We start from the raw sequence: 24144 nt of genomic DNA, 5'->3' as shown, positions 1-24144 counted from the left end.
TAATCTCAGGCAGATGACTCTAGTTCACTCTCTGGAAGGCAGGGATTATAAAAAAATTTACCTCTCACCTGCCCCCACAGAAAGCTGAATGAGGGCATGTGCTATATTCTTAGGTCCTTAAAAGAATCTGACTTATAAATATTGAGTTATTGTTTTGTTGACCATGACTCTCTCTTCTGCTGACCGAACAGGGCCAGATATCCCATTCCAACTTATTCTATTCCTGATTGACCACAAACTCCCTCCTTGTCACCTCCCAAGGGTCAAATAAAAGGAGGCTGTTTATCAAAAGCTGGACCTTTAGGCCTGACAGTTCCCTACTTTGATTTCTCCAGGGCTGTCCCACTTTCTCTTCTCTCCACCATTTTCCACTGGGCTGGAATATACTAAGTGGCTGCTCGTGGAGCTCCCAACAGAGATTCGTCTTTAATACTTCAGTGTAGGGTAGATCAGACTAGACACATACAGAGGCCCCTTAAGGCAGGATTTATCTTGGACCAGGGGCAGGAGACATGCATGGGGTGTGGGTATAGCCTAAATTAGTCTGGTCCTAGTGTAGCTGAAGAAAGATGTGCCAACTGAAGGCAGGTGGTCCACAGTGGACACAGAGATTAGTGGGGAGTCAGACTCAATTGGTCAGTGGACTCCAGCTCACCAGTCCCCTGACCCTGGAGGCTGATGGTTCTTCTGACCAGTGTATTCTGCTCCTTCCCCCTTAACCTCTAGCTATTTGCTTTCGGAAGCTACCTTTTTGATACTTAGTGGAAAAGAGTCATATGTTTTTGTTTGTTTGTGTGTTGGCTAGGTTTTCATCCCCAGGAACTTCTGCCTTCTGACCAAAATGACATTCATTCCCAACCATCTGCCTTACTAGTTCTTCTGGTCTTTAACTGCTTCCTGTTTTTCCATCTCCTCTCTAGCTTATAAGAGAAGCCCTGCTCTCTCTGAAGGCGGGCCTATTAGGTTATTTATGAATCTGTACTCTGAAGTTTATTCTTCTTTGAGAGCTTCATTGTTCCCTTGAACTGAGCTTAGGTGTTGAACTACAGTGCACAGAAGGGTCGAGTAGGATGCATTTAGGGAAGTTGAATGATGCAAGGGAAACTTAGAACCCAGGGGCAAACTTAGGATCCCCCCCCCATTTTGCCTTGGGAGGGGAGCACTAAAAATGAGACTCAAGGTATATGTGACATGATATGAGGAGTCATTTCCTATTCATGTGTACCTGAAGCATCCTACAACCTGCCGGCTTTGCAAGGAAGCCCTGGGAGTGAGCGGTCTCTCCATATACAGAGTTGCATGGAGTTAACAGTTACTTTATACAATGTAGAGGGCTGCCTGTTTCCCCTCAGTAGGTAGATGGTCTTCTGTTGCCTGAAGAGTACACTAAGCTGAATTCCATTTCCTCCTGGCTTCAGATGTAAAGATGTAATCACTACCATCAAAAAAACAAAAGCAAAATTTCCCCTTAGTCCAAGAATCTCACTCTAGCCTTTGGATTTGAAATTGATGGTAGTAGCAGGAAGGGGGGTGGAGTGTGTTGTATGTTTTTAATAAGTCATACTTCTAGAGAAATGGCAAAAATAGCATGCACTTTCAATTAAATTTTTATGCTTTTTGAGCATATCACCGGCAAATATTTGTTCTTTGTCATCAGCGTACTATATGTTGTACAAAAGGGAAGCAGGCATGGGTTTTCTTTCTCAACAAGCAAGGTGTAAAATCAGCAAAGACAGTGATGGAGGTTAACATTTAAGTATTTCCCATTGGCCAGGCACTATGCTCAGGACTTTATATGCATTATCCAGTTTAATCCTCAAAACCCTGTGAGTTAAGAATTATAACCCAGAGAGTTGTGAAACTTGCTCCACATCACATAGTTAGTAAGTGGTGGAACCCAGGATCTGAACTCACGTTTGTTTGACTCCAAAGCCCTCAGCCTAATCATTGTGCACGCTGCTCCCGCACAAATTTAGTACCAAGTGTCAGAAGCCTTCATCTTTCCAGTGGAGCAGAGCAGCCCGAAAGACCCTCTGAAGTGTCAGTCAGAACTCATTTTTGGAAAGCAGATAGTGTTAAGACTCTGTTTATAATGTGGAATAGTATTTGATAAGTTATTTTAGGAGTGTAGTTTTCATGTCTCCAGATTGCCTCAGAGGACAACACATCTCTAGGCTTCTGCCCAGGTCATGATTATTTGTAATCAGTGCTATTTGGAAATATTTCCATTTTATCATTTTGCTGATCACAGATTTAGAAAATCACAACAATTCAGCAAGAGCAACCCCCTGAGTTTGGTTGCTGTGTATCCCTTCAGCAATTTGGCTTTCAGACTCATGATAAAAAGGGAGTGGATTATTAGCGAAACCACTTAGGAGCTTGTTCTTTTGCCATTGGAGAGTACAAATGGCTTCTTCTGCATCTACTCTTGCATTGGAAGTGGCACTGGGGGTGGGTATCTTTGGAGGCACATCTGTAGTTTGGTTTTAGGCTCAGCAGGGTATCATCTTGTTAGCTATGGACAATAAAGCCATCATCTCAGTATAAGTTTCCATTGTAGGACCAGGGAAATAATAATAAAATTGAGAAAAAGTGGTCTGAATATCTTAGTAAATGTCTTATCTTTTAACTTGCAAGTTTCTAGAGAAGACACACAGAGCCTTCACCTCTTTCTTTTCCCCTGTGTACATGGTGACATGCTTTGCATGGTTGGTATTCAATAATTATTTTTCTCATTACTGTTACTATATCACTAGTGTTCTAGTCATTTTCACCAAATCGCCTTTTAGAAGAATTCCCCCCAAAATAGAGCTTACATGTCTAGATCTCCTGAAGCTTCACTTTTTTTTTTTTTTTTTTTTTTAACTGTGACAGATACATTATTTTCTTCACTGGTAGAAAAATCACATGGTATTCTCAAAACAATGCTGGTTTCTTACTGGTCTTGCTTTAAATAATTACTATCGTTTTCTTACTGAGATTTTTACACAAATTCTTTGAAACTAAGTTAAGCTTAGGAAGGACTGAGACTGGTAGAAATGATCAGGTGCTGAAGTATATATCCTGATGTAGAAAATTGTGATTTCATGTTCTGTTGTTAGATCCAATGATCTGAAGCATGTGGCATGTACTTTATTAGTAATTTATTAACCTATATAACATTCTTCTTAAGGAAATAATAGCAACAACAATGGCTTACATTTACTGGATATTTATCACATGCCAGACACTATATTAAATACCTTACATTAATTATCTCATTCAATTCTCGTAATGGTTCTATATGATAGGTGTTATTTTACCTATGAATAGATGAAGCTCAAAGATTCAAGTAACTTTCCCAAGGTTCACAGTGTCACAGTCAGAATTTGAACCCAGTTTTATTGAACAGCAAAGCCCGTACCCTATATAATAAAGAGGAAAATGAACATAATTGCTTATTCTTGCTCCTGAATATGAGTATTTATTTCTTAAAAGAGCAGGCTTTTATTTGGCCATTTCCAGCCATTTTAATTGAAAGACTTATCATATGTGATTCTTACCAGTCCAGATGAAAATGAGTAATACAAAAGCATAGGAAGGATGAGATTAGCAAATACTCAGTGGAATACTGCAACATCCGGTCATCGCTGCAGAGTAGCTGGGGATTCACACGAGCCTGGTTGACACACAAAGACCTTGGACAGGCTGTCTTTGTTAATAGAGTACTTCACTTCTTTTCCTGACCCTGCCATCGTGCTCCCCTCTCAGCCCCCAATTAAGCTGCCATTGGCATAGGATTTATAACGTGTCATTGGTCCATTCAAGAGACAGCGACAGAGGTGTGGCTGAAAAGCTGGACAGTAAAGAATGGAGACAATTTCCATTTCTGCTCCAATCAGGGTGGCAGCAAAACCATAGCTGACCCTTGGAACAGACCACGACGATTTGGCTAGTTGCATATTCCAGGTACCAAATGCCTAGTTTTTCAGAAGTTACGTTTCCTCTGAGGGACCAAGATGGTTCACCAAGATGCCCACGATGGGAACACCTCAAATCTTGAGAAATGATTGTAACGTTAGTCTTGTTGCAGTTTTCCAGGAGAGAATCTGTGTTCTGTTCTCCCTTTAGGTTTCTAAACAATAGAGCAAATTTTATAAATGAGGATTTTTTAAGGAAAAGAATAATTTCTTGATGGAACCATATGTAAAAATATTGTGTGGAAATAAATCATGTGGATTAGGTGACTTTAGAGTCCTTTCTAGGAATTTTAAATGTTATGAACTTTACTTTGTATAGGTCGGATTCTATTAATTTGTGTTTTAAATACATAGTGAGACTTTGGAATTCTTTTGTTAGAATTCAACTTACTGAAAAGAAGAAGAGTGCTATTCCTTTAGAGATGAATTTTATTCTAACTTCACAAATTTGGAAATAAAATTCTGACTTTCCAGTTAACAAGGGAAGAAGCCCCAGGCACCCAGATGTTAAATTATTGCTTTTCTTCAGCGCTAGTCATATTGTATGTTGTGAATATAATTTAAAAATGATAAAGTGTGCACGTATTCATCTTAATTCTCTGGTTGGCCTTCTATTATTCAGGTAATATGGCGACACTTCTCTGTCCCAATTTACTCAGCATTTAGAAAGAATTGATTAGTGGTTTAAGCTCTGAAAAAAGTCAGTCTGTTTCCTCGGTCTTCTGTGATTTGAATGACCTGGAGGCGTTGCCAGATAGTTCTGGCCTAAAGATAAAACTGATGCAAGTCAGAGCTGGGGTTTTCCTACCTGCGTACTTATCAGTCTTCCCCTAAACTACAGCCTTTTGATAGCTCTAATAATTAATTTGGTCTTCTCTCTTCTCCCTTCCCTCCGCCTTCTCCTTGTCTGTTCACAGGTTATCTTGACGAATCAAATTACAACCCATCTGAGTGGAGCCCTAGCTTCTCAGGCAGACCTGGTGTCTCCAGCTGATGATTTGTCCCTGTCTGAAGGTAAGGGATCTGTCTTAGAGGGGCTGAAACTTGACACTGACATACGGCTCCGCCACTGCCTCTCTGCCTTCTGCTGAGAACTGAGACACACAGCTAACAGGCCCTGGCCAGTGAACCCAGCCGGAGCCTGGCGATATAGGCTTGGCCACCTTTCCTGGCATCTGATCCCTTATATTTGGAGAGTGTGTTGCTCTGTCTCTATAAGTGAGCTTCCTTTTTCACCTGAGTGAATCATCTTCACAGGCATCTGTCACCTCCACCTAAGGCTCGTCACTCCTCTGTAGGTTCTTTTGGGTCCTCAGTATGAGGACTGGTGAACTGCTAAATGACTTTGTTTTTGAGACTGATGCTCAAATGTTGGCTTTACCCATGGTCGTACAGCAATTTAACCTTTTGTTTGTGCTGGGTACTTTTGGACTGGCTAAAAGTGTACACCAGTATCATGTACTGGAGACGTGGCGTTCCCAATCAGCTTTACAGAAGGATTAAGAAAAACTAGCCACGTTGGTAAATCTGCAAAATTTTCTCCACCCTCCCATGCCAGCAAAGGTCAGACTGGCTCTGGTTTATGTAGCTAGGGGAATTACACCACTGAGCCAGTGGGTGGTTTCTAGTTTTACTGAAAGTTCTTACTTGACATTTCTGAGTTCTGCTAGTCGTAGTCTGATTGCTTTCACGGCAGTATGCTGTGGGCCTGGGTGGATGAGCATAGCTGTTCCAGGCCCCTCTGCACTTTCCATTTTCTGAGAATTATTCATGGTGGAATATATGGGACCTCTAGGGCTAGCAAGGCTCCTGACTGCCCAGGTGGTTTTCCATGGATTGGCCTTGGATTATGGTCTCAAAAATTGCAAGGACCACATCCCTGCTTCTCAGCAGTGTTTTTCAGAGTGAAACAAATTACTTATTTATAACAACTGTAGAGTGCTCTGTGTACCACACTCAGTGGTATTTCCACACTCAGTGATGCATTGTCATTCCCGCTAAAAAGCTGAAACATCAGTTTTCGTTCCCTCCATACACTTCTTTCATCATCAAGTCTGCTTGGTTGTCCTTTCCAAATATATTTGTGCCCTCTTTTTTGTGAGTTGTATTGTGATCAGCTGACTTATTAAAAACTCACACTTGGATTATGTTAATAAATTCCAAAATGGCCTTCCCAACTCCAGCCTCTCCCATGTATATCTTACACTACCAAATTAAACTTCCCCATTTCTGGCTTCCTTTTACTGTGTCAGTCTCCTACTCAGGAATCCTGACGTTGTTTTAGCCCATTTCCTGAGAATGGGCAAAAAGCAACAAGCTGATTTTAAAATATTCAGGAATTTGTGGCTTGTTAGCTTGCAGTCAACCAGGGTGGAAGTATTTACACCATGGAAATCAGCAAATGCTGAAAATCAGGTTTTTTTCTGTTCTCTTGTGTGGACCAGTTTCCCCAAAAATACGCTAGATTAAGTTGATGCTTCTTAACTCTTTGTAGTCTGTCCTTTCCTTCCTCTGCACCCTCTGTGAAGCTCCTCCAGCAAGTATGCTGACCTTCTGCCTGCTCTCCTGAGCCCTGGCTCCGTGCCTCTGCAGAGACAGCTCACCCTTCTAGAACAGCATTTCCCTTTTTCACTCCTACCTCTTCTTTTCTTCCCAAATCCTCCCACTCCTTCGAGGTTTATTTAAAGACCACCTCTTCACGTATGGACACCAAGGGGGAAAAATGGGGGTGGGTGGTGGTGGTGGTGGGATGAACTGGGAGATTGGGGTTGACATATATACACTAATATGTATAAAATGGATAACTAGTAAGAACCTGCTGTATTAAAAAATAAATAAAATAAAATTCAAAAAAAAAAAGACCACCCCTTCCACAAAACCTCCTTTCCTGTTCCAGTCTGCCTTGGTCTCACTCTCTCTTCTTCCTCTGTGGCCCTTCTACCAGATCAGCAATAGACAGAAAAGATAAAAAAAAAAAAAAGAAATTAACTTTTCATGGTTTCCCCACCAGATTAAGGTCACAGGATCTCTTATATTCTTTTTGTTGTGCCTGAATGACCAGCAAAGTTCTAGGTACGTAGTAGGCAGTAAATAAATGCTGAACCAGTACCATAGTAAATGTTTTGTAACAACAGTGAACCATGAGAATCACATAAAGACCTATGAACGTGATTAAAAATTATTATTATAAGTATTACACACGTACACACACATTTATTCAGTTCCAAGGAGGAGACCAGAAGAGACTATCTTGTTTCCTTATCTGAAAGCCAATAAGTAAGAGTACTTTTCTTTGTCCTGGCTTCCTGGTTTATCTCAAGCAAAGAAGAGAAGCAAAACAGATATAAAGGAAATTGCTTTGTGGCTGCAGTGTAACCGCTTCAAAAAAATGGTAAAGTCCTGTTCATGGCCAAGGGAGAGTTACCAGCTCATCCTTAGACAACTTTTTCTTATTATGAAACCCAAGGGAGAATGGAAGCAATTGAGTTTTCTAGATCTTTTCCTTCCATAGCTAAGCAGATAAAGAGTCTATAGAATTTTTTTCTGAAGCCTATAATGAAGTTCCTTACCAGTGAATGAAAAAAAATAATAAATTTCTTAGAACACTTATACCTATTCAAATATATTGCAGTGGTTGTTAATGTTGCTACGATTAAAATGTACAAATCTCTCTGTTGTTGTAAGCATGCGTTGTATCATCAGCTTTGCCCTTGTGTTATAGCTCTGTGATCTTGGGCAGCTCTTTTAATCACTTTGGGCCTCAGTTTTTTCTGTTAAATTACAGACAGGTTGAGTATAAGATGGCTGAAGTCTTTTCTAGCTCTGACTCTGTCAGATTGTGATGTGGGTCTGAAGGTCAGGAGCGTTCACTTGGTGATGGGGTTTTAAAATTCTGATTTACAGGGTGGGAAGAGTGACCTTGTCGTCCTAGATTAAACATAATGGAAAGGAGCCTCAGAAATCTTAGCACTGATACATCAGCGTACCTCTAACAGCCCCCCCTCCCCATACTGCTGTCTCTCTCTCTCTGTAAACACTTCTGGGCTTGTCTGTCTGTCTCTTGCTCTCTCTACCCTCTCTCGCACGCAAACATGTACACTAGAAGTGTGTGCAAGCTGGTGAGAGTGAGAAACACACTGTGATGGGCTGAGCCCAGGGTTCACCCTGTCCTGTAATAGATTTCAGCTGCAAGAGCAGAGGGCACGGCTTAAACAGCGCTCCCTTGAAAACAGTTGCGGGGTGAGAACAAGCGACCGAGAGCAGCCAGTGAGAAAATGATCCGAGTTGACCCGAGAGAAGTACCCAGCAGGGGCTGATGCGGGGAAATGAAGTTCCTTCTGCTCTGACTCAGAGCAGGGGATACGAGTGACCTGGCCCAACTGAGAGATCTCTTCCACACCAGCGGATCCTGTACTATTAATATCTACCAGCTGCAGGCCCAGAGCATCCCCCTGCTGAGATCAAAGAGTTCCTATCTTAGCTGGAACAAGGTCATCTGCACAGGGCTGTAAAAGCGAGCCCTGGCTGGCTGCGGGGACCTCGACGGGGGAGGAGAAGGCAGGAGATGGGGAGGTGTTCTCTCACGCTCCTTTAATCTCGGCTGACCAGCTGTTGCACTCCCAGTGTTTGTAAAGTTGAGAGTTCTTTGTTTTTGTGTTGCTGGGGCTTTTTTTCCTTATTAAATTTGTGCCTGGGTTGTTGCTTGGATTATGTAGACCTAAGTTCACTGCTAGGGTCCACGGTCTGATTCCCTTTGAGGATTCATTCCCCCAGTGAATTATTCAGCTCCCAGTTGGGAGGGCCAAAGAAGGGAGAAGTGGACACCAAAGGACTCCCCTGCCATTGCTCCTACCCATAGCTTTGTGTCCTGAGAAGGCATGAGAGGGCAAATGGAATTTTTCCTATTTAGTTAAAATAACTCCTCATACGTGCAAGTGTGCTTGTCAGTTTTCAGCGTGCCTTTCACAGACATTATTTTCTTCCTGTGGGGGAATGGACCGGCTGAGACTTATGCAGATTGACCAAAGTTATATTGTGAACCCAAGGGCAGAAATCACGATTTTTGACTTTATGATCTACATTGTTCTTGACCAGGCACTGTGAGTCAAACTATTTTCTTCCTCGGTGTTTTGCTCTGTTGACAGAAACTCAGGCGTGTAGGTTATTATGAAGTTCAGTGTCTGGTTACTTACTAGGTTATTGTGACTGTTCTGTGACCAAGGACATGTTTCTTATATGCCCTTGACATTCCTTCCCGGTGTTCGTCGAAGATGCTAAGGATGATTGGATCTCAGTCATAGTGATCAGTAGAGAAAGGATCTAACAGTCCAGCTGGCCTAAGACACCATGTCCTATTCTGAAGTCACCTGGGATTTGAGCAGAAAGGACTGGCTGAGCCCCTATCCACCCAGGCACAGTTGGTAGGTGAGACTGCCGTGTGGTGACAGTGGGCCCTGTGCAAGATTGAAGCTTTGTTCCACCTAGGTCATAGGCTATCCTTCCTCAGATAATTTACTGGGATAGCAGTCACTTCAGTGTGGTGACGTGCCCATTTTAGGAGCCTAGGGTGGCACTTAATATCCTTTTATCTGTAGTAATAGTTTTTCATAGATAACAGCCTTAAAAAACTAAAAATTAAAAGTACCTGCATGGGTCAAGGAAAGAACACAAGAGGAAAAAGTAGTATTTACTAGAACCAAGAGTGGTTTCTAGTTTTAGTATCGGAAGCCTTTCTATTCCAGTTGAACTGATGGCTGATTTCATGTGCAAGAGAAGGTATTTTGGGATTCATATTCCCTAACAAACCATCCCTGCAGAAAGCTGGAGTCCATTTGATAGATTATATGCAAGTGCGTGGCTTGTGTCTCTTTTAAAGTAAATTCAACAAGCAAGAACAGCTCAGAATGGTTGGGACGAATCAGGGACTCGTGGTTGTGAAAGAGGCAGACTTCAAAGCGTGGTAGGAATTTTCAAGTTTTATTTCCACTCTTGCTTTCCAGCTGGATCTGCTCTGGAGTTACTGCAGGATGTTTGAAAATGTGGCTCCCTGCTAATCTCAGACAGTTGCTATGATCAATGGTTTCTTTCATTTCCGATAAAAAACACTGGTGTTTCTGCTTAAATTGTGTGTCCTTTCAGCTTTATTATTATAGTTGTAATTTATTGTCCAGCATTACCCGAATTTGTAATCCATTAACCACAAACTTTGGGGTAGATTGGTCAAGTTAGCAGGACTCTGTCCACACTTTGGCTCCAAAGCCCTGCATAGCCCAACCTCAAACTAAATGTTCATTGGTTTGGGTAGGACCCTGTGCAAGGGAGTGTGGGCGGGGCAGCTTTAAAAACCCACCTCTTGGGGGCATGGTGCAGGTTGGTTATAATTAGTGCTTTGAAAACATGAAATGTCACTTCAAGGTTAATATTAACAATGATGATCAACATTGTGAACATTAGCATTTCCATAGTATTTAAAAATGTCTTAATGTGATGAATCATTTAATCCACCTCAAGCAAGTGAAGCCTGAAGGCGAGAAGGGAGTTGCCCAAAGGCCACACAGCGGGTGAGAGGTGGTGGCGCCGGGAACAGAAGCCAGAGCCCCTCCCGTGAGATCCTAGATTTGCACACTGCTGCCTCTTAGGAGGGAGTTTGGGATACAAATACTTGTGTCCTAGTGACCTTTCCGTTTTTGATTCCAAAGCCATAGACACGTATCGACACACACAACTTCACGTGCTTCTGTTCACAAGGGGATACACACCTACCCGTGCCCCACTCCCCCTAGTATTTAAGAATCCACGGCCCTTAGCTGGGTATATACCACTTCCCGCAACGGTTCAGCTGCCATGAAAGGCCTAATTTATAGAAAAAGCTTAGAAGATTGAAATACCTCCCAAGCCCTGTAGCATTTAGCTAAAGAAAGCCTAAATGTTATGTGAGGTGCGGGCCACTAGAGTTGAGGGGGGAATGGGCACAGCCCACAGACATCTGAAAAGCTGTGGATCTCACAAGGGAGAGGAACTTGTTGAGGATTTTCAGCCGAGAGGCCAGCGGGCGATAGAACCACAGCCAAGGGATCAAAAGGAGAAAGGAACAGTGAAGTCAAGCACCAGGAAGCATTTCTTGGTCAGGAGTTCTGTTTTGCTAGTGAGAGATTGCCAGAGAGACACATTTGAAGCAGGAGGTGCATTAAGATCAAATGAGATGAGAGCCAGAAGTTTTCTTCGGGAAGCGGTCTTCGAGGCGGATTTACTGGCTCATTTCCCAGATCTACATATGTTCCTGTTCACATCTCAGTGTCATGAAGGCAGAAGGGACGAGAACACCAAAGCCAGTTTTGCCAGTTGCTTCAACTACAGAGGTGGCAGGGCTGGAAGCCCAGAGAAGAGAGGGTGTGATCCCGGAGGTCTTCAAATCCAAAGGATTCTCTGAGAAGAGATCCTTGTTTACATCATCGAAGAGAATGCTATACCAAAGATGAGAGGCGTCCAGGTCAGCAATCATAAAGTAAAGAATGGCTGGTTTCTAGGAGTGGTGCCAGGAGATAACTTAGTTTGTGTTGTTATGTGGCAGGGAAGACTTTCAGAATGCATTGGTGATATTTACTAGGATTTGGGGAGGATTGTAACAAGGTCTGGCAAGGTGGTCTGGCCCAATGACAGTCCAGCTGAGCTCCGACCTAGGTTTGGATCTCTCTGAGGGCTTTGCTTTTCTTCCTTCTTCTGATAAGCCACTCGATAAATATCAGTTGGATTAAACTGTATTTTATTCAGTCAGACTGACTTTTCCTGTGGATTAGCTGCATTTCTGCACATAGTAGCATAGTTTTAGAGCTATGGTCCCTCCAAAAAAAAAACTTTTTGGCTAGATGAGGAGACCTTTAAGTGCCTTCCCACCTGATGATTTCATGAGTTGTGAGCCTCTACTATATGCACTATGTTAATGTTACAGGAAATCCAGAAATGAGCAAGATACGGTCCCTGCCCTCAAGATATTTACAGTGCAGTTTGAGAATCATTCTAAAGAAGAACAGTATTAGGTAGAGTGTGTGCAGCGCTTTAGACAAGTATGGTATGGACCAAAGTCCCCGGGATTCAGGAAGAAGGGAACATCTCTTTCAGCAAAGGGAGATCTGAAGGGTCCAGGGAGGAAGATGTAAGAGATAGGCCTTGAGGGATAGATAGGATTTCAATAGGCAGAGGAAAGATCAGGAAATGCTGAGAACTAAGACATTAGGTTCAAAATAGGCCTTGTCTGCCCTTATCTCCTATCATTATCCTCCTCTTCAAACCTGTTCCAGCTGTACAGCCTGCTCCCTTGTTCCTTAGGCTCTGGGCTTTCTGCCTCTGGTCTTTCGAACTTGCTCTTCCCACTGACTGGAGCGCTTGTCCAGAACTTCCCTTGGCCTGTTGCCTCACTACCTTCAGTCTCACTCAAGTGTCATCTTCTCAGAGAGGTCTTCCATCACCTCTCTATCTAAGATGAAACCACTACCCCCTTCCCAGCCTTCTCTATCCCCTAAACCTACTTGATTTTCTTCATTGCCCTTATCACTACCTGATCTTATAAGTTTATTTGTTTATGAGTTTATGGTCTGCCTCCTTTGCTTTCATATCATCTTCTCAAGGTCATGGACTTTGTCTTGATCACCCCTGTATCCCCTAGTTCCTAGAGGGTACTCAGTAAATAACAGGATCTGTGTTGTAGGGAAATGTAGCATATGTTGGGAAGGTAGCAAAGGAGCCCCATTTGCCTGGGGTTTTAGGGTAAATCTAGGAGGTCATGTGCAATAAATTTGGAAGTAGATCGGGGCCAGACTTTGAATGCCAGACTGAATTAAGGTTTTGTGATAAAATGATCATAATTTGTACTCTGAAGACTGTCCAGACGAGATGTGTAAGATGGCTTAGGGATGGGGATATGGGAGGTAAGGAGACAATGAACTCATCAAATATTTAGGGAAATGGGATACCCATTAGGCACCAGGAACTACACTTAGTGCCAAGGATACAGAGATGGAAGAAATGATGTTCTAGGTAGAGGATACATCATTACTAAAGATATGGTGGCAAGGGCATGGTCATTTGAAGAACTACCAGTCATTCCTTATGACTGGGAGTGTAGGGGGCATGTACGGGAATGCGGGGGGGGGTAGGACTTGAGAAGTCAGCAGTATGGATCATGGACATCTGGCGTAACATGTTAGGGAGCCGATTTTCCCTGAAGCCTCTGTGAGAAGAATGTGAGGATGATCCATTGGTAACATGTCATTTCCTTGATCAACATGATTGATGAGACTTATTCGACTGACTGGGAACATTTCTCCTTCCTCCCTTATAGTTACGTGTGCATCTCTTCCTAAGCCACATGCTCAAAGGTGAATGATCTCCCTAGATAGAGTAGGGCTGTTCTTCAGTCAAGGCTATGGGGTGGTAGTGTTTCCCCAACAGAACCCTCATCCCAGTGGTTCTCAAACTTTAGCATGCATCAAAATCACCTGGAGGGGTTATCAATACACACCTTGCTGGGCTCACGCTCCCAGAGTTTCAGTCAGTCTTGGGAGGGGCCAGAGGATTTGCAATTCTAACAAATTCTCAGGAGTTGTTAATACTGCTGTTCTGGGGACCACACTTTGAGAACCACTCTTTATTCATTGAGTCTCTTGTCCATGTTAGGCATAGGAATACCAAGATGAATGTGTCTCCATCCGAGCTCTCAAGGAGGTAATACCCTAAGAGAGGGCATAGGCATGTAGAAGGGACACCATCAGACTCACGGCAGCCACCTGACCTCCATTGGGTCGCCAGTGGTGTTTTCTGCAGGCTCTGTCTCATGTCTGGGAGAGAGTATTTACTAGACTGTTTCAGGGTTCTTTTGGTAGCAAGAAACAGAAAGCCACTCAAGTTTGCTTTAAAAAAAGTCAGGCCTACTTATAACTGTAGCTAACATTCATGGACCGTATATCATGTGCCTGGCATTGTACATCCACTATCACATTTAATACTCACAACAACCCTCTGAGGCAGATGGTAATCATTATCCCATTTTCTAGATGAAGGAACTGAGTCCTAGAAAGCAACACAGTTATGGGCAGAGCCAGGATTCCAACCCAAGAGTCTGGCTCCAGAACTTACATTTTCATCCACTGAGTTCTTTTGTAAGGATAAGTTGGCATTCTCATGGCTTTGTGCAAATAGGAAGTAAAGTACAGCCAGATTACATGAAAATTGGAAAGGTTTAAACTTAGGTCATTCTCTTCATTTTTCTTATATCTGCCTCAGCTTTCCATGGCACTGAACGTTGACCTTATAAGCTGATCGGCCCAATTTACCTTTTCACACCTGCTAATTCTGTTGCTGGGTTATCTTTTTGTCTAATCAGCCAATGCCAAGAAGTCATATGGTAAAAAAACCTGGCCAGTACACCTATTCTTTCAGTAGGGTCCATGGATAAGGGGCACTTTCCCCTTATAAGATTCCTTTAGAAGGGTGTACCTATGGAGTGAGTACCCCACTATAACATCTAGTTAAACAACTGTGTCCAACTGAGCAAGTATTTTTAATTAGTTTGCTAGTAAACACAGACGTCTGTGTACCTTTGTCAGTCCCTCCAGTCACATCCATTCTCAAAATCATCATCTTCTAGATCAAATTTTTGGTATTACCTCCCTATTGCTAGTCCATGCCTTCAAGCCAACATATTGTTTTTCTTTTTAAACATTTGAAAACATTTTATTTCTAGTTCCAGTTCTGGCTCCTCTTTGATCTAATTTTTTTTATGCCCACAGTCAGCCCTAGCGTTTCTCTTCAGGGTGGAGAGAGGTCTCTTCTGTTTATTCAGCATTCACTTCCTACTCCAAACAATTACTATCTGATGAGATATGAGGCCTAAGCTTACCTGTGTGTAAGTCGCCTCCTCTTGAGGGTCATATGGCAGGCCCGTTAGCACAGACTATATGTCTGTCCTGTGGTCAGCCATCATTTACCTGTGCTTAAGACAAGATAAGGCAGAGAAGCCAAGATGGCAGCTGGTAACTGAAGTGTGTGCAGGAAGAACTCTGTGTCTATCAGTTACATCCTCTCCATAATTTACAATATGCTGGAGCAAAATTACTCCCTACCTTCAGGAGAGGGTCTGAGTTTTATGGATGAAATGCAAGTGTGTGTGCGTGCATGTGTGTGTGTGTGTGTGTGTGTGTGTGTGTGTGTGTTGGAGAGGGCTTCTTATGTTTTAATAGTAGACATTGAGGCCTTTTTAGGTTCTGATGTTGATTTTTCTCAGCCATCCTTCTATCTAATAGGCCCATAAAAGCAGCTAAGAGAATCTAAGTTTCCCAGGAGTATTACTTCCAGCTATAGAGGATGGATGACACCCCAGTAGGCCAGGCATTAAGGAGACAAACTTTGTTTTGTTTTTAAATATAGTATGCGGGGAGGGTTAAATTAGGAATTTGTAGTGTAATAGTACACACTACTACACACTGTATAGTAGTAGTGTAGTGTATACACACTACTATATATAAAATATGTAACCGGCAGGGACCTACTGTATAGCACAGGGAACTATACTCAATATTTTGTAATAACCTATAAGGGGAAAGAATCTGAAAAAAATAGATATAGATGTATATATAACGGAATCACTTTGCTGTACACCCAGAACTAACACAACATTGTAAATCAACTATACTTCAATAAAAATAAATCAATAAATAAATATAACGTATAGATAAATGTGGCTGGAAAAGCGCCAAAATAAATTGTTTCTGAGTTGAGTGACAAGGAGAACATTCCCCCAAGAGACCACTAGACCAGAGATAGAATAGATCATTGAAATCTTTAAAGGTAGAGCTCAGGAAACCAACATTAGTGAATAAGTGGCTGCCAGAGCGCCAGGTGGGAGCCAAAGCCCAGCCAGGCAGAACCGCCTTTGCTCCTTCAGAGACCCAACTGGAACCAAGGGAAATAGCTTGCACTTTGACATGATAGTCCAAAATTAAGGTGAATCAGCAAGAAAATCTTGTCTTAGGGGCATTACAATGTAAGCTCCCTGAGGAGAGGCATCTTTGTCTCTTTCGTTCACTGCTGGATCTCTCGGAATAGTGCCTGATAATAGTAGTTACATCTTAAATATTTGATGAATGAAGGAGGCACCTACAGCTACAAGAGAGACAATCAAAGAATGATTTAAAGCTTTAGACCTGTACTCACCTAAAAGAAGCATGAAACTGCCATTGTGATCTTTCTCACCGATATATCACGTATGCTTTAAAATTCCTACCAAGTGCAGTCAGCCTGAACTATGTGCCTGCGCTGACTGTATTGACGAATAACAGTAGGCAGTGCAGGGAAAGTGTCAGAGAGGAAAGAACAGGGGCTCAACAGCTCTGCTTTGGAAAGAGGAATCTCCCACATTCACAGAAGAGTGGCGATTGAAGTACTTTAGTCTGATTTACCATAAGGGTGTTTACTAGGACTCTCTACTGGGTCCTGTGCTAGACAGATGGCTAGGGATACAGAGACAGAAGCTAAGGCTCTGCCGTTTGGAAAGCTCACAGTCAGGTGGTTGGGGAATCATGACGTATGAGTATACAGAGTGTGCTGTGATGGCTCTAGGGTCAGGATTTTGCTGGGGAAGCACATAGGAGCCCCGCTTTGGGGCTGGGAGTGTTCTCAGAAGGCTTTTCAGTGAGGAGACACTTGAGTTGGATCTTGAAGGATCAGTAGCAGTTCCCAAGAGGAGGAAAAGGAGGGGAAGGTGCTCCGGGCCAAGGGAAACGCCCATGTAATGGACAAGAGGCAGGGTGCCATGGGAGACCTGTGGGAGGTCCATTATGACTGGCACGGAAGGGGGTGGTGAGAGGTTGTACGCCCCCTGAAATCTCCTTACAAATGGACATTAGAGAAGCAGTGTGTTTTAACAGTAGATAAAGCACTACCTTTGGATTTAGGAGACCTGTGTTCAAGGGCCAGCCCTGCCGCAAACCCTCTGTGTTATGTTGAGCAAGTCACTTCTCAAACTTAAGAATTGGTCTAGTCTTTCAATCGTGCATTCATTCAAAATGGAACATGTATAATATGAAATGCTTGCTGGGGGTTCCGGGGTAACAAGAACAGTATCAGGCTTGGCCTCTGCCCTCTGGAACATAAAGGCTAATTCTCAATTTTGGCAGCCTTATCTGGTTGGAACCCTAGAATTCCTACATACTGTAATGAGCTAAACCTTACGTCTAAACTGGCTGTATGTGTTGTACTACAGTGGATAGAACAGGAAAAGATAAGAAAAATGAGGCCCACACGCATGAAACAGCTAACGTCACACTACAGCCCAGCACCTAGAGAACTGCCGGGTTGAGGGAGACAGATTTTTTTATGTCAGAGGCAATCAAGGAAAGACAAGATCATTGTGACCTTGTGGTGGCTTTTGGGCCGCCATCTTAAGATATCAGGGCATAGAGACGGTGGACTCCCTGATCCATCTGTCCCGAATCACAGTGTGTGTAAGGCCCTCTATATCAGCCAACAGCCAACCTCCATCATGGGGTTAGACCCACTTGCGAAGTGGCAGTCTGTAAATCAGCCCCACACTTGCTGAGAACTTGCCAGGCTGGCCAGGGTAGCTTCATGTAGCTTAGCACCTGTGGGGGGTGGCTGTTTTTCTGGGGCAGCTGTTTAATGAGCACCAAATCAGATAAACTGCCCTTGGGTCCTATGTGCTCTCCAGACACAAGCAATTGAGCACATCCTGCTGGAATGGTCCTGTTAGGGAACCTGGCTTTCCTGTGCTGATCATCTGGTTTTCCCACCCCTTGGGGCGAGATTTTGGAGAAGCTATTGAAGCAACTTTGAGCAAGCTGTTAACCCTTTAAAGTTTAGCTCTCTATCACCAAATATATTCAGAAATGGTTTGCAGCCAAAGCCTTACTATCTATGGCAGTTTTAAATAATTATCAAAATCACTACTTAATTCGTCTTGCCCTCTACTCAAGGTTGGCTTAGAGAAGTGGGAGGTTACAATTCATGGATTCTTTTCTGGGTTTGTAACCAAGCTACACTCTCGAGTTGAGGTAATCACCTTGCCCTTCTTAGTTTATTCATTTGTGACCTGGGGTAAAGCTGCCCAGGCCTCATCTGGTTGCGTTTCAGATTTTGTGAGAAATCTCTTTACTTCATGAGAATGCACAGATCAGCTGAGACTAGTATGATCGATTCCAGACATGAATTAGAACAAGCCCAAGCTGAACAGCTCTCCCAGGAGAAGTCATTGGTTTGCATGACCCAGTATGGCCTTTGACCAACTGGCATCAGGAACCACGCTGGGCATGGAGGAACTCTACTCTTAATCTTTTGCCTGCCCTACTGATAAACATTCTTGCCATTAAATGTACCTGGAATCTGTGGAAAGTGTGTATTCGGGAAATCTTTAAAAACACGTTAAGTCAGCAATGCTATCTATTTGGGAGGATGTACTTGCGTGTCCTTAATGACCCAAATAAGATTCCAGTGGGAAGAGCCTGGCGGAGAAAGAGCAGGAGAGTGTGTGCTGATTTCTGGAGGACAGATTATCGTGTGCCAGGCTATGGATTTTGCCATCAGGAAAGGAATCTAGAAATGCAAGGAGACTCATGAGAAAGGAGGTGACTTCTGTTGACAGGTCACCATTGTTCAGACTCAGTGGTGATGGGAAAGGAAATCCAGAAACCTACATGACAGCTTCTCTCGGACGGGACGAAAATATTGAATTTTTTTTTTTCTAGCTGGAATTTGCCAGGGTCAGTTCACGTCTGGGTTTTCAGCACTTAATACAGGGCCCTTTTGTCTTAGGAGGCAGCTGGACTGGTTTTTCCTGCAGGCAGGTGCACAGACAGCATTTATTGTAGGCTGAAACACAAACACCGAGCCCCCAGGCCCTGATCCCCACACTCTCCAGCGTGGCTCGAGGAAGTAAAGTGAGCAATGTCTCTTGCAACAGGCAAGCACTGTAAATGCCACTGCTGAATGAAATATTTCTTAAAACGTTGTATCTGTAACTCGATCGTCTCTTAAAACTTAATTATATGTTAGGGAAAAGGAAGCCATTGGCTCCTCCAGCCGTCCAGGTTGAACATGAGCGCACAATGGAGCATATCCGATTCACGGCCTGGCGTAGGTAATCAGATGAATATCTCCCGAATTGAATTTACCCTTTTGATACGGAGTCTTTCAGCTGCCTTGTTTCACATCTCCAATTCTGACAAAGCTGTGCGGCCTTTGAGTAATTTCCCTGAAATCTATATGCGGGAAGCCTGTGCTCTTTCGAACACTTTTTGGGACTTGTACCAATTAAATCTGTTTCTGGCACACTTTTAATGGCATACTTTCTCCTGAGTCAACAACCTCTCCAAAATCTGAGGTCATTTGTTTAATTTAAAAGCAAAGGTTATGAAACATCCATTTCAGGCTTCACCATCCAAGCTCCTGTGGCTTTGAAAGGGGTGAGGAGACAGGGGAAAGTCTAATAAACTGGATTTCTTACACACAAAATAAGTTCATTACCGCGTTTCTGTGAAATCGGTATCAAGCCAGGTTTTTCCACACCCTCCCCGCCCACCTTGCCATCCTTTTCTTTTGAAACACTTCCTCTTCTTCTGAGGCTCTCATGCTTGAGATTGAAGTTCACCCTTATGCTGTTGTTCTCGCAGAACAAACATCTGGAGTGGATTTTTGTCAGCTGGAGTTGAGAGAGAACTGTAAATGATGCAGTGATTTTTTTTTTCATGCTTATTAAATTTATTTATAGCCAGTCTGAAGCCAGGAAACATGTTTTTAAATGGTTAGAGCCCTTGATAGGAGGTGTTCGAGGAACAGACAGTGGATGGTATTTTTTCCCCCTACCATTTTCTAAATAACTCAAGGGTAGAATTACATAATTCGCCATTTGGGTGGTTTTTTTGTTTGTTTGTTTCTTCCTGAAGGACCCTTCATTAGGACATTGCGTGCATCAGAATTCTTCCATTGTATTAGCCTATCCAGTGTGCCATTCTTTCTGTCAGTGAGAGAAAAGAGAATGTAACTGGCAGGGTGCTTCTGAATAATTACAATCATGGAGAGTGAGTTTCTGGTTATTTGAGACACGAACCAGGGGCACAGGTATTTTCTTTTGCCAAAAGAACACAACTTGGATACTATTCCTACCTTTTCCGCTCACCACCGTCTCAAATTTTTAAAGCTGCCAAATCCTAAAGAATCTCATTCATTTTCTCATTCTTTAAGATAACAAAAGGCTCCATGAGGGGCTTACTAAAATAGTTTATGAAATACTTTGCTGTGCCCTTAGACCTTATTAAATCACAGTGCCTCGGGGTGTATATAATTATTTAAGAAACAAAACCTTCTAGGAGAGGCAGAGTCAGATGATGATTTTCTGAGGTCCCTTCCAGTTCTGTGATTAGAGATTATTCTTTGATTTCTTTCACTGTCATACAGGAAAAAAAAAAAAAAAAAAAAAAAAGGCTGTTTGGGAATAAGGTTTGCTACCCACAGGCATTTTCTTCTCCAGAGAAAAGACTGTTCTGCTTCCTGCCACCCAAGTAAGCCATCCTCAGCCTGAACAATGGGGCTTAATGTTCTCCATCTTGCTAAGGGTTAGTCGCTGTTGTTAGGAAAGTGAATTGAAACCAAATTCACTTTCTATTGGAAAAGCTGCCATTGATCTCAGCTCACAGACAATATTAAGAGGGGAGGCGCTTATAAGACAGGGAAAAAATCCTCGCGGTTATATCCTGCCACCACGTATTTCACTGTGAGGCCTAGGAACATATCTTTGAGGCAGCGTCACTCTATTTTATGATGTTAGTGTGCCCCTTGAAGATTGGTGTTCCGCATTTAGTTCTTAGAAACGTTAACAGGTTATTTAGTGAACTGTCCTGCTAATGGACTGGGAAAGCTATTCTTACAGCAAGACCCTTCATTAACTAAGAGGGCATAAGATAGCTCATGTTCTCCACCAAGAAAGGCAGCTCTGTTTCATCTGCCTAATGAGGAAGCTTGCGAGGCAGAGCAGCCTCATCAAATGTGGTGTCTGCTGTCCACTTTCCAGTTATTAAAGTAGAAGCCAAGTCATTGGCACCGGTACTGGCAGTGAAATGAGCCACAGAGAGGTCACCACCCATCACCAGCCTCACGATTCAGGGCTCTGGAGCAGAAAATGGCAGGCCCAAGGGTAAAGAACATTAATTTTCCAGTAGGGAGAAAGGAGAATCACAGAGAAGTAGAGAGAGGCAAAGGGCAGAAGATGACTACAGCTGGACATTAAGCAACAGTTTATCTTCCAAGATCATAAAGCCAAATAGTTCCTGCTAGATTTAACTTTTATTATGTTTGGAGACGAAAATCAGAGGGTGGATAAAGGTGCCTGGAGATTTGCTGCTCTAGGCCTCTCCATGCTAGGGGCATGGAGTTCTCAGTTTGCTCTTGGAATATTACACAGGATTTTCCTAGCAACAACAACAATATTAATAAAGATAGTAATCATTTTTATTAAATCCTGCTAAAGAAGCATCTTTCAATGCAGTATTGTTTGCTGTAAAACATTCCAGCTAATGGTAGGTTCAGGATCTCTGCTGGAGATGTGGTGAGGGACTGGACACAGAGCTGCTGGTATTGGACACTAACAGAGTTAGTTCCTCCAACCAAAAGAGTGGATAATCATGGGAAATGGTTATTCTACCTATGATGCTTAGAGAATTTCAATAGAATGGCATAGTGTTGTATAAGGAATATTTTTAGACTTACCGGGATGATGTATGTCAATCACAGGGAAACATGATTTGATGAATATGTAAGATGTTTTGTAAGGTGTGACTTGACTCTGCTATATTTTATGTTACTTTGGAGCCATTGTCATGCATGGACATTCTTTCGTTGATATTCCTGTTTTCTATAATTCAAGACCATAAAAGTAAATTAGTTTTGAATCAGTAAAGTCTTATGAGGATGCCAACACGTCTCCTGCATAAAATTCTTCCTCCTCTGACATCTTCCTTTGGGTAGAAGTAAGATCAGATACCCTGTTCACTTCAGGATGGAAAGGATCACATCAAAACTTTGTGGGCTATTTCCCCCTCAGGCACCCAAAGCTGATTTCCTTTTATCACCTGATGAATTTTAAAATATTCTACTTTTTTGTCCTCTGTGCCTGTGCTTTTTATGAAGCCACAAAGCCAGAAAACTACACGACAGATGTGATTACAGCGTTACTGGGGGAGAACGCCATACTGACGTCAGGCCTGTTGTAGGCCTGAGTGCTTGAGGTAGGACCAGCCGGCGGCTGCATGTGAGAGGGAAGAGGGCACTCTTTCGAAAAAGCAGGTCACCTTTCTCTCTAAGGAAAGCTAATTTGTCTAAAAACAAAACTAAACTCTGCAGAGTGGTGAGCAGCCTTGTTTATTTGAATCAGGTTCCACCCTGTTCTCTGGTGATTTCTCCCTTAACCCCATCGCGAGCCATTTCACTTCCTCTCTCGGAGGCTTTCCCAAGACACTGCAGTCAAGAGACGTTTTCGGCCACGTTGTCCTCCCAGCAGGGAGCCCCGTCTCTCTTCAGACAGTATGTTGGAGATGAACCTCTTTAGAGAGTGGCCTTTCTTCCCTTGCATCTTACCTCCTTATCTCCCACTTCTGCAACCCGTACACGTCATCTTTGTATGGATGGAACTGAGTGTCCATAAAGTTTCTGTGAGTGTGGAGGAAGGCAGAGTAGTGTTGGTGCCATGTCAACTCTGTTAATTGCAGCCCAACATGTAATCCAGTAAAAAAGAAAAAAAAATGGACTTTGATCCATATCAGGAAGGACGGCGCCGTTACAATGGAGAAGCATATGAGGGCGATGAACGTCATCCTCGGGGTGGTGTTCAGTGTCAGAGGTCTTAATAGGGCCAGCGACTGACACTCACTGCTGGCATTTTACTTGCAGCAGTGATTGAGTGAAGGACTGTAATCATAATATGCTCACTACTTGCTACTGTTTTGTTTTAATATTCAACTATAGGAGTGTGTTAAAAGTTAAGTGAACCCTGTGTGGCAGGGTTGCAATTTACTAGGGCAGTCAGAGAAGGCCTCACAGAGAAGGTGACATTAGAGCAGAGACCCGGAGGTGAAAGAAGGAGCCATGGGGACATCTGGGGGAACAGCAACCCAGGCGGAGGGCACAGCATGTGCAAAGGCCCTGGGGTAGCGCCATGCCTGGCATGTTGGAGGAACAGCGAGGAGGCCTGTTCAAGAAAGAAGTCCGACAAAATCAATTTTAACGGACTACCCATAGGCAGCTTTTTCTGAAGAGGAAATAATTGCAAAATAAAAAAATGAGACTTAATAAGTAGGCCATTTGGGAAGCAGGTAATGACTATTTTAAAGGCTAGAGGTTCTAACATACGTGTATGCCTTTTTTTCCCTCATCTCTTGCAAACAGATAATGGTTTACGTCAAGAGAAAATTCAGGAAAAAAGCCTTTTTTTACTTCCAGGAAATCTGGTCACTATGTCCTGCAGCCAGTGATAAATGACAATGCAACCAGCAGTGACCTAGGACATCCTGAATTCTTGCTCTTAGGAAGAGCTTGCGTTCTCTTTTCAAAGGGTATCCTGTTCCTATTGCAATCCTTATGCTATCTCAGCTCAAGATCATCTTGTCCCCCCACCAGTTACCATACTTAAAATAGCACCAATGCTGTTTAGAAGACTCTACACATGGATGTTGATGTCATCTGGAGGGAGGGCAGGATGAAAAAAGAAAGTAACTGGATATTGGCCCCAAACTTATTATAATGCAGCAAATCAACCCACCGAAACTCAATTCTACTGTTTCAACTCCTGTTGTAGAAATCAAACAAATATTATTTTGTCCATTAGTGGGTGTTACTAAGTGCTGTTCGTCCACAAAAGCCCAGGTTCCTATAGAAGAGCAGCATCGTGGAGGAGAAATGTGGTGTTTAAAACAAAATGTGCTGGTGAAAGGTGTTGTACCCAAGGCTGTTATAAACAGCAGCTGTTTCTGATTATGAAGATTGATTCATTCCGGCTGCCTGGATGCTACCTAAATAAGTGGGAGGAGCAAAATACAGTTCCCTGGAGCCTGTCAGTTGCTTTGTATCCCTGCAAGTTTAAAGCAGAAGATAGAACCAATCCATCGTTCTGCTTCCCTGCTGTCTTCAG

The 24144-nt window shown here is 42.9% G+C and overlaps 1 protein-coding gene across 4 annotated transcripts in view; it reads left to right on the top strand.

Annotated features, from left to right (window-relative positions):
* The window catches only part of RAD51B (RAD51 paralog B), a 692465-nt gene that overhangs the window by 448512 nt on the left and 219809 nt on the right, over window positions 1-24144 (top strand). For all 4 annotated transcript variants that reach the window (XM_067732518.1, XM_067732498.1, XM_067732489.1 and 1 more), the window contains exon 8: window positions 4877-4973. In XM_067732518.1, the coding sequence (XP_067588619.1) occupies window positions 4877-4973 (97 nt within the window). The remainder of the gene's footprint in view (window positions 1-4876; window positions 4974-24144) is intronic.

The sequence above is a fragment of the Pseudorca crassidens genome, chromosome 1 (genome assembly GCF_039906515.1).
Source record: "Pseudorca crassidens isolate mPseCra1 chromosome 1, mPseCra1.hap1, whole genome shotgun sequence".
Lineage (NCBI taxonomy): Eukaryota > Metazoa > Chordata > Mammalia > Artiodactyla > Delphinidae > Pseudorca > Pseudorca crassidens.
This window is presented reverse-complemented; position numbering and strand designations above follow the sequence as displayed.